At 41.8% G+C, this 10,565-nt stretch overlaps 2 protein-coding genes across 3 annotated transcripts; both read left to right on the top strand.

Annotated features, from left to right (window-relative positions):
* Positions 1-913: 913 nt before the first annotated feature.
* Positions 914-7,800, top strand: ppp1r42 (protein phosphatase 1, regulatory subunit 42). 2 transcript variants are annotated; one of them, XM_069703670.1, is made up of 9 exons: positions 914-1,019; positions 1,946-2,169; positions 2,311-2,423; positions 2,510-2,648; positions 3,400-3,516; positions 5,197-5,314; positions 5,487-5,621; positions 6,007-6,094; positions 6,631-7,800. In XM_069703670.1, the coding sequence occupies exons 2-9, from the start codon at positions 2,038-2,040 to the stop codon at positions 6,863-6,865; spliced, it is 1,077 nt and encodes a 358-aa protein (XP_069559771.1). In that variant the 5' UTR covers positions 914-1,019; positions 1,946-2,037; the 3' UTR covers positions 6,866-7,800. The 2 variants fall into 2 exon arrangements, with proteins under 2 accessions (XP_069559771.1, XP_069559770.1); XM_069703669.1 differs by having other exon boundaries at positions 2,257-2,423.
* Positions 7,801-7,809: 9 nt separating this feature from the next.
* On the top strand, positions 7,810-10,145 carry LOC138623885 (transcription factor 24). The gene is made up of 3 exons (XM_069703671.1): positions 7,810-8,364; positions 8,856-9,299; positions 9,575-10,145. The coding sequence occupies exons 2-3, from the start codon at positions 8,874-8,876 to the stop codon at positions 9,689-9,691; spliced, it is 543 nt and encodes a 180-aa protein (XP_069559772.1). The 5' UTR covers positions 7,810-8,364; positions 8,856-8,873; the 3' UTR covers positions 9,692-10,145.
* Positions 10,146-10,565: the final 420 nt, after the last annotated feature.

The raw sequence follows: 10,565 nt of genomic DNA, 5'->3' as shown, positions 1-10,565 counted from the left end.
ACTGAGAAGACTCATAAACAGCCACGGGTAGCTACAGTATTTAGGGCCCCATAGATCTAATGACCCCACTAACATCAGGAGATGTTGTGTTTAGCTTGGCTCCGACAAGAATTAAGCCCACAAGCATGGATGCCATCCATGTGTGAAGTAGTTGAACCCAGCTGAAAAAGGTGGAGGTACTACACTTCCTCTCCACCATGTGCTCCTGCATAAGTGGAGGAAAGTCTCTCCCTCACAGGAAACCAGGGTCATGACATGATATAGATTAACAATGCAGGGGTCATTGGGAGAAGTGGGTTGTGGTCTTGACTTGGTGTGTTGTCTTGAAAGATAAACACGATAGTTTGGAAACAATTTTAGCTGCGAAAAGAGCAAGTCAGAAAACATAAAAAGGTATATTTAGTTTAGTTAAAGTGACTTGGGTAAAACGGCCACTGTAAAAGTCACTTTTATTTGAACTTGAAACTTACTTTCTCTTTCTGCTTACAGCACAAATACTTCCTAAAATGATTTCTAAATCCCATCGGATTAGAAAATAACAGATTTGATTGTTCACGCCCTTGTTTCAAACCCATAATTTATCTCTAAATTCCTCTTCCTTTTTTTTTTTCTTTTTTTTTGAGAATATACAATTAAAATGCAAGTCAAAATAATCAAAATTAATGTTCTATTTAACTCAATAATAGTACAGTACAAGTAATAGTAACAGTTATGAATGTAACTCATAGGTAACATGTAAGTAATAGTTATGATATGCTCGGTTGTCACTAAAATAGTCATGGTAGCCTACCCAGGATAAAATATTTAAAGAATAAAGTAATTAAAGAAGTATTTAATTACGTCACTTCCGTTTTGCCGGCGTTCAGCCAAATTCAGTGCTGACGTCGTTACCATAGCAACGGTTTGACGTGCTCAACAAAGCAACTCGCTCGCTTCACAACTTCTTGAAAACTGTTTGCTAAGTTGCGTTTAAAAAAAATAAATTAAAAAAAAAAAAAACCCGCTGCCGACCCCGACAGGTAAGAGAAGTTAGTCAACATTTAGCCTTTTGTCGAAATTCGATACGAATTGGGGAAGTTCACCTAAATATAGTTACGCAAGACGCTAATGTCACCGTGTTTCAATAGCTTTGAAGCTAAGATAGCTATCCATCCCGATCCCAGTTTGTTTTTTCCTGACCCCCCCTCCTCCCCCACGGCATTAACTTCAATCTAGAGTTCCCTTCCTTCACATACTGTATTATTTATTTTTTTGCCAGTGATAAACTTGCTGTCCCAAAAAGTCCCTGGAAACCGGAGGCCCCGGAGCCCCAGGAGGAGGAGGAGGAGGAGGAGGAGGAGGAGGAGGCAGTTAGCCGATAGCTTCTGTCCAGAGTTTATTGATCACGGTGCCTCTTTGAACTTCGGCCTGATGCCTCGAGATCAAGTGTGGAGGGAAAAAAAAACACCAACCCTGCTGTCACATCTCTCTCTGCCTTCCTCTACTCACCTCCATCTTTTTAAGCTGTATATTTAGCAGGTGGAGATGATGACATAGCCTATAATAAAGTTTATTGTCTATGCAAGATTTAAAAAAAAAAAAAGAAGAAGAAGAAAAAAATCAAAGTGCAAAATTGAATGCCTCAATGTCAGGTCAAGCTAATAAACAAGCCCCATGGGAAGTGAGTAAAAGGAAGTAGAGGAAGCTCAGCTCAGACTGCATGGGGAGGTGATCACTCCAATCGCAACACAAACTGAACTGACCCAAACCTTTGGCCTTTTAGCAAGTTTCCTGCAGATTGGTGTTTCCTTTTTTCCCCTCTCCTCACCAGTTATATTTCTAATTGTGCCTTGACTGATTACAAATGCTGAGGCTATTTCAGCAAATAGTTTTTTTTTTTTTTTTCAGAGGAACATTTGTGCGCCTGCTATTTCAGCTGACATCTTTCCATTTTCCTCACAAACAGCCCTCGTCGTCGCCGCCACCGCCGCTGTCGGCTGAATGCTCGGCTGGAGCTGAAAAGGATCCTCTCTGAAGCGGAGCGTGTGACGAGCCAACATGGTGCAACTGACAGTAGATCTGATCGCCAAATCTAGAAACCACTTCAAAAAGAAAAGGGGCCTCTCCTTCCTAGACTACATCAAAACACTTACCCACCTCCACTTTTCCAGCAAGAATATTGAAGATATTGTAAGTAGCAAATATCTGCATCAGTGCTCGAACTGTGTTTTCCCCCGTAAACGCCATTTAAATGCCTATTTTCTTTCTTCTTTTTAGGGAGATCTTTCAATGTGTAGAAACCTCACTGTTCTTTACCTGTATGACAATCAGATCATATCCATTTGCAACCTTGGCTTCGCCTCCAACCTCACCCATCTGTATATGCAGAACAACAGCATCTCGCACATCGACAATCTCTACAATCTGCACAAACTCTCCAAACTGTGAGTAGTGAGTGGTTCATCTGATTGGGGTTGTGTGCTGTGGTAATCATTTGAAGTCTGAGGTGTGTGATTTTCCTGCTCCGTAGGTATCTGGGTGGAAACAGGATCTCAGTGGTGGAGGGTTTAGAGCAGCTCCATGAGCTCACAGAGCTTCATCTGGAGAATCAGAGGCTGGCACCAGGGGAAAAGTTGCTCTTTGACCCCAGGACTCTCGTCTCTCTCTCTGTATGACCTATTTTTTTTTATTTTTTTTTATTTTTTTACACTGCTCTGTAAAGGAATAGTATCGGAAGAAAATATTGTCCCACATCGCCTGAATAATTTGGACTCTGGTCATTTCATTTATTGTGTATTTTTAATCATCAAAAGGACAGGAAAGCTTAATTTTCCCTTTTTGCACACAAAGATATCTGTAGGTTATCGCATCAAGCATGAGAGATCTCAAATTTCTCAGACTCCAGTGATCCATGTAAAAGCCGTATTGTACAAGGTTTGATGATGTCAAAGAGACCTCTGTTGCTCTCTCTGCACTGACAAATCAGTTACTTAGTTTACTGCCCAGGCTATGGATAAACACACCAAAAGGCTCAGCGCCTTGTTTGTTTGGATAAATTAAAGAAATTGCTGTGCAAATTTAAAGAGTTCCAGCTTTTTATAAATGTGCCGTTATAGAACTTCAAACCCGGGATGAATATTTAGCTACAGCACTATGTGGAGTCTGATTTGGATGTGACCCCAGCAGTTTAGAGGTGTAAAGAGAAGTAATGTAGATGCTTAATGCAGATGGATTACAAGCAAAGAAAAGGAGGAAAATATTGGGGAAGTGTGAATTTATTTTGGGTGCGCACAGTCTTAACTGTAATGTGCTTCCTCGAAGAAGCTCTTATCGTCAAGAAACGTGATATTCTGTTATTGTACTGACGGTAACATTAATTTTTTTTTTTTTTTTCTTCGTTCGAATGAATTCTTTCCACAGGAATCTCTATGTGTCCTGAATATTAATAACAACAACATTGATGATGTCAGGGACCTGACAGTGCTGAAGGAACTCGAGCATTTTTCTGCTGCTCACAATCAATTGGACAATATGGAGGTAAATATATATGTGTGTGTGTTTGTGTGTTTTTAAGACTTAATTAAAAGAGTCTGTGAAGGCAGTTGGCACTCAAGAGTCCAGTGTGACAAAAGTAGAAACGTAGCGCACGTTGCACGCTGTGCGGTCGAAGTAAACACCACCACACGACAGCAACTGAGCATGACGCGCCATATTCAAATCAACATAACATCTATTACCTGATCAGGTCGGCGTCAGCGTCGTTCTGTGGCTTTCTGCAGCGATGCGTGAAATGATATGGAGAGCAGGGTTGTAAAGAAGCAAATCCCGCAAATCCCGCCAGAGGTTCCCAGCTCTCCATGACTCGCACAGGGTCCGAATTATTCAACAAATCAGCGAGCCGGTCCCCCGAGACTTTTCTCGCTGACAGCTTTAAACAAGCACAAGTTTCTCTCTTTCCTTGGAAGGCTGTTTTTTTTTATTTTTTTTTCCCCTCTCTGACTTAGAATCGTCTATTTGATATCCTAAACCACCAGTTTATCACTTTGTGGGAGATTCATCCGGGGCAGAGAGATGATTTATGCTCTCTCTTTTAGGCGTGTGGTTTTTCTGTTCGACTTCGATGTGTTAAGGTTGAAGACTTTATTTAAAAAGGTGTCATTCCACTGGCATTTAACACCGGGATGACACTTTGAGAGGACTTTTTAATTGACTGCTTTGCTACAGCTATCTTCTTCGCCCAAGCGATTTTCTTTTGAGAGTGCTGATGCAGGTAATTGTAGTACACGTGTCATTTTTTTTTTTTTTTAGTAGATATCTCCTGTAATTTATACAACCCGTCTGCCACTATTGATTCCGCAAAGGCAGCCCTCTGAAGGATCAATTCCTTCTTCTGCACCATTTGGTCAGAATTCAGAGGAAACATTATGGATTTTTAAAATAGATTATGACAGGCAGTCAGCCCGGGTGACAAATGGGGAGCTTCTTCAGAAGGCTGTTAGCCGCGTGCGGGGCAGAGAGGACAGGGAATCGAAGCTCTGGTCAAATACAGGTTCATAACTGGCCCGTCATTAGCCCGGGCGAGCGAGCCAGGCGAGCTCAGTGAACACCCAGCCCCTGCTGTTCTCCACGCCCCCGTGTGGGGGGCAATTTGGCGCTGGGCTCCTCTTCAGCGAGGGCCTTCTGAGTGACGGCCCTGACACGATCATTTATCAAAGCCTGGGAGCGCGTGGTGCTCAGGGGTCCCCTCTGAGCTGATTGCAGCTCGGGCTGGAAAAGTGGAAGCGCTTTGGCCAAGACAGGAAGGCAATGAACAATCAGAGCGTGTCCAGAGAGTATTCATATTTCCAGGCTTGGATTAATGTGCCTTTAGATAAACATACAACTGCAGGCAACTCGCTGGAGGAGCCAGCCTCCCTCCGCCCCAGGAGAAAACTTGTAGTTACATGACACCGGTGACACTGTTTATTAAAACAGACTGATGTGTTGTTTATGCACTTTCTATTGGCCCTTGTACTCCACATTACCATGCACTCATACCCTGTCTTGAAAAGTTTTTCTGATGCTTTAGTAATCATATTGTAAATGTTCATCATGTTTGTTTCAAACAAAGTTGTTTCCTGTTTAGTTACTGAGCATATTTAGAGACACAGTATTGCCCCATTAGTGGCTGAAACACAGCGGATTGTGGGTGATGTTTTTCCTTTTGTGTGTTTTCAGGACTTAGAAGAGGTGTTCTGCTGCTGGCCTCAGCTGCTTCTAATGGATTTGAGTGGAAATCCTGTGTGTAAAAAACTGAAGTACAGAGACCGCCTGATAACCGTGTGCAAAAAACTCGGTAAAATATTTCTCATTTTCTCCCTCATTTGAAAATGCACTTTATTACTTTCGACTTGCGCAGGTGAACATTTAAGACCCGACGCAACGAGGAAATCATGAAATGTGCATTGTTCGCTTTTTAATTTCGGTTTTAAACGATGCCCGTCTAAGTCCTGAATTTATGTTTCAAGATGTTCTGGACGGAAGGGAAATTCCTGAGTTAACCAGGCAGTTCCTTATTAACTGGAAAGCATCCAAAGAGGCCAAGAAGAAAAAAATCAACAAACACATGCTGTCTGGACCACTGATGCCCTATCTGTTAACAAGTGAGTCACTCAGTCTGGATTTTATGAATTCTACTAAACATCTTTGCCCTCATTAGAATTCATCAGCCCTTAATTTCAAAATGAAGCGATTATGATTTTCACACTTTTTAAGCTCACTGTGCTTTGTTTGTGCGTCTTCTGTTTGTGTGCATCTTTGCTTTATTTACACGCAAATGTAATAGAAATGCTTTAATTTGTACAACCCACAATACTGGGAAACTGCCATATTGTCATTTTTCAGTAAAATGCCGAGGCCACAAAAAACAACAACTCTTGTTAACCCATACGTTAACTTCATTTTCTGCTGCTGTGATTTCTCTTCATGCTGGATGCGTTTGTGCACATTTAAATTTCTTGTGTGTATCTGACTTTGTTTATATTCCAGATGACTTGAAGGCGGGTCAGCGTCCACATCCTGGTCACACTTACATCCCCCCTCACGTGCAGAGGTGGAAGACGCAGCAGTCGCTCTGGTCAAGTATCACAGCTCATGAAAGTCAGCGTTTGGCTTTATTTTACCAGAGCCTAAAAGTTGTTGAACAGTCAGCATAAAATATTAGGATGTGATATTTTATATAACTATACATCCAGCTGTCATGATAAAAAAAATTTTTTTTTAAAAGTGCACATTTTCTCATCCTGTTCCATAGTTCTCCCCATAATCAGAAAGCGAGAATTGCTAATTAACTTTAAATTTGATCTTTCTTTGCTTTCGGTTATTTCTTACTTTATTTTGATTTGATATCTCGGCTGATAACTTTTGATGTTTCTTCGGTCAGTTCTATTCGGGTCCTTTATTTGCATTCGAGATTTTGTGCAGTCTAGCTCTCTTTTTTTATTTATTATTAGAATAAGAACATTTAAAAAAAAAAAAATTTGGCCACAAAATAATTGCAGAGGTAAGATTTCTCTGTTGACCTGTGACGATAATAATACATTAATGTTCATTCAGTCCTTTTTTCTCTCTCTCTCTCTCTCTCTCTCTCTCTCTATCTATCTGATCTTACAGGGCGCAAAATGCAAAGATCCCTACGAACGGCCTCAATCGTGTGACTGTCTCATCACCCAAATGCAGCGACACGGATGCTTCATCTCCGCCTCGTCCGTACACGCGGAGCAGTCAGAGCACAGTGCTGAGCACGCCGCTGCCTGGTTTAGACCCCTCGGTCACCATTCCTGCAGATCTGTTATTCTTGTTGCAGGACAGAGTCCCTGTCACCCGCTCTCGCTGGGATGGCAAATAGCTGCAGAGTCCACTGCAGTATCCTTTACCTGCTGGATGACAGTGCGATACAAATGCACATGCACGTTTGCGCACATATTTTCAAAATGATTTGATCTGATCTTTCTATTCAAATGAAATCTAAGTTCCTATAAATAAATGAACAGGCAGGAGGGGGGGGGGGAAGAGGGGAAGAAACAAAAAAATCTACCATTCAGTTCCCCTCATTTTCACGGCTTTGTGGATTCAAAGGAAATAAATAATCTATCTAACTCAAACTGTTACTTGCCGATCGTCCCGCAATTTGGGTTATCATTTTTCTTCCGAATGCATTTTGACAAATAAGTGACCCAAGAGATGCAGAGTGGCACAATCTAAATGATCGCTGTGCCCTATCCTTACAAGTATTTACATGATCCAAAGCTAACAACGTGCTTCTGTTCAAGCAACTGTGATAAATGATTCTTTTGCAGTAAATACAGTAACAGTACCGATGTGTATTCACTGTCATTGTTGTTTCCAAGTGTTGAACTGAGTGTTTAGGAGCCACGTGGGTGTGTAACCCCTGAAAGATGCGGGATAATGAGGGAAACAAGCTTACTTAACCCTCTTTTACTTCGCCTGGTAATTAGTGGCCTGAAGCAATACTGTTACTCCATCCTTACAAAAACAATGTTTATTAAGAACAGTCCGAGGATATACCTATTATGAATAATTCCTTTCATTAATTTGCCGACATCTCCGTTTGGAGCCCTGAAAATCAGAGTGATTAATTTAGGAGTCTCCCAAGAATTTCCTCAATGCCTCCCTGTTGATTGCGGAGCTGGAGTTTATTTATTAGCTATTCCAATAAGCTCGCAATTCAAGACACCATTGCAATTCGTCAAATGTTTCGCGTATCATCTTACGCTTGTCAGCTTGTCTTCACGGTCGGCTGCAAATAGCGGTTGTTGTTTTTTTTTTTTTTTTTTTTTTGGTCGACTCGCCTTTATTTGTGACCGTGAAAAGCCCTTTTTCGAGGTATAATGTTGCCACTTTTCGATAGGCTTATAAAGAAAATGCAGTGTCAGGTTCGCAGCCAATTAGAGCGGGATACGGCCTCGCACACATCGGGAGTTTAACGCAAAAGTTGAGTCCTGCCTCTGGCGCTGAACACGAGCCGCTGCTGCCCTCAGACAGAAATAAGTTAGGAAAGGGAAAAGGCAGTCCTCTCCGCTGCGAGGGAGTGTTGTGGGGCGAGTGATTAATTACGTCGGAGTGAAATACTTGTCCACCGCTTTGTGTATCCAATAAATTAAGGGCTCCTGAGACTTTTAACGCACGCAGGTGAGAAGAGTTGGATGCGCGCACAGGGACCGCCGCGCACCGGGTCTGCAGACGCGCTACTTTATATAAGGATAAGCTGGACGTGAAGTGGAAACTGTTCTGCGTCGACGAGCGGATTCTCTGTCCTGACGAAAAGCCCTCTTCGGCTTGCCTTCATGTCGTTTTTCAAGACGGCGCCTTTGAGAAAAAACAGAGGTAAAACTCCCATCGACCAACCGCAGCAGATGCGGGTGTCACGCCGGCAAAACGCCCCGGCTGTAGGGCTTCACTTCTTCTGACGTGCCACTGAGAAATCAGAACGAATGCGGGCGTCAAGTGCAACTGTGGACAGCTGTCTGTTGTTTGGATGTGTTCATTTGCAGCATTGTGCAGTTTAATAAATGCTCAATCCTCGGCTGCTGACCAGATAACTTAAGGAAAAGATAGGCTATAAAAATAAAAAAAAATACATACGGCAAATAACTTTAATATTGTAGAGAATAATATAAGTTAAATGTAGAACATGTGGCATGTGGCCCACAATAAATCATCTAAGTTGTATCTGAAACAAACTATCAGTTATAAGTTAAGTTCAAATACAACGTGCAATATAATGGCCAGGTGAAACTATTTAAACTAACGTGGTGTTTCTTTTTTTTTGTGATTAAAAAAAAAACAACAACAACAACAACAAAAAAAACCTTCAGGTCTGTGAGTGCACCCTGATGGTTGGAAGACAGACGCTCCGGATGGACAGCGGTAATTGCTCCGGGGCGGTGGTAGATGACAGCCCAGCGTCCAGTCCGAGCTCCAGTCCCAGTCCGGACGGAAGTCGCCGGGAGCTCCACCGGGCCAGGATGCTGCAGACCGGCGGGCTCGGCGGCAGAGGACGCCCGGCAGCGGCTAATGCGGCGCGGGAGAGAAGCCGGGTGCAAACCCTGAGAAACGCTTTCCTGGAACTCCAAAGGACTTTGCCGTCAGTGCCGCCGGACACCAAGCTGTCCAAACTCGACGTGTTGATACTGGCCACCACCTATATTGCCCATTTGACTCGAACACTGCAAGAGGAAGGCACGGAAGAGGGAGAGAGCACAAAACAAACAGAGGTGTTGCATCCACTGAAAGGTGACGGCTACCTGCACCCAGTAAAGGTCAGTGAAAATAAGAACAATATATTTCATTAATCTATCATGTTATCCCTTGTTAATTAATTTGTTTTTTTTTGTAAAATTGTAGCGAGTTCTTTACGAAAGTTATCACTGCATAAATTTAAAAAGGGGGAAAAAAAAAAAAAGTACTTTTTTTTTTAAAACCTAGATTTATTGTCGATGTAGCAGATTTTCAAAGCATGCAGCATCCTCGTTGGTGGCCGGCAGGGCCTGTTTTACAGGTTCATTTATTAACAAATTCATACATGTTTTTACAGAAATGGCCGATGCGATCCAGGCTGTACGTCGGAGCAAGCGGACAGTTCCTGAACACCTCAAATCCTTCAGAGTCAGAGAATCAAGGCCCATCATCGTCCACCTCCCATAAATCTTAAATCATTGTGAAACGATTTCATAACGGCACGAGTTCATGCTTTACATCGGGAGCGGCCTTACGATTGTAGAACAATTAACCAATCTGATTTCACTTTCACTAAAGCCCTACCAATATGGAACACTTTGTAAATTAATATATTACGTGAATTTTATTGTGTCAATTTTGAGAAAGCATACATGATGTTTCTCTGTTGTTATTTTTGGCTAATCCTGTCTGCATTGTGCAGCTCCACACATGTCCCAGGTATGATATTTGTAGAAATTCCAAGGGGTAACCAGCCCGTCATGCTTGAGTGTGCACTTTCAGTTGAGACATTTGCACTAAATGCATGTGTGAATAACTAAACATCTGTCATGTGAAGTGGTCTGTCAGAGTCCACAATGGAGGCTCTTCATCTCATGTTCCTTCTTATTTTTACATGCATGGTTGTAAATGTGTTTGTGAATAAATTACTTGACAAAGAAACAAGACAAGTCTCCCAAAGTTTTAAAAGATAATTAAAGTTGTCCTTTCACAAAAGGCCCATTTGTACATCAGTGAATAATTGCTCTACTTCTGTCTACTTTCAGTCAAATACAGCTCCGGTGCTCGATTGTATACGCGAAAGAGTTTTAGGCTGATAAAGCGTAACACCCAAAAAAAAAATGTATGAATGATGATAACACATTTTCTGCTCTGTTGAAGAAGTTCTTTGTACCAGACCTGCATGAAGAATACGCAGGCGGTCTTTAAGCCGAAATACCTTAAGGTGACTTTAGAAATCCAACGGGCTAAAAGAAAAACAAACACATCAAAAAAGAGAGAAAAATTTAAATAATATGTGATGTACGTTAACAATAATTATATATATTTATACAAATTAATGTGTATTA

The sequence above is a fragment of the Brachyistius frenatus genome, unplaced genomic scaffold, assembly GCF_029030835.1.
Source record: "Brachyistius frenatus isolate BFR_SWC_R1_liver_20210118 unplaced genomic scaffold, ASM2903083v1 Contig_47, whole genome shotgun sequence".
NCBI classification, from domain to species: domain Eukaryota; kingdom Metazoa; phylum Chordata; class Actinopteri; family Embiotocidae; genus Brachyistius; species Brachyistius frenatus.
This window is presented reverse-complemented; position numbering and strand designations above follow the sequence as displayed.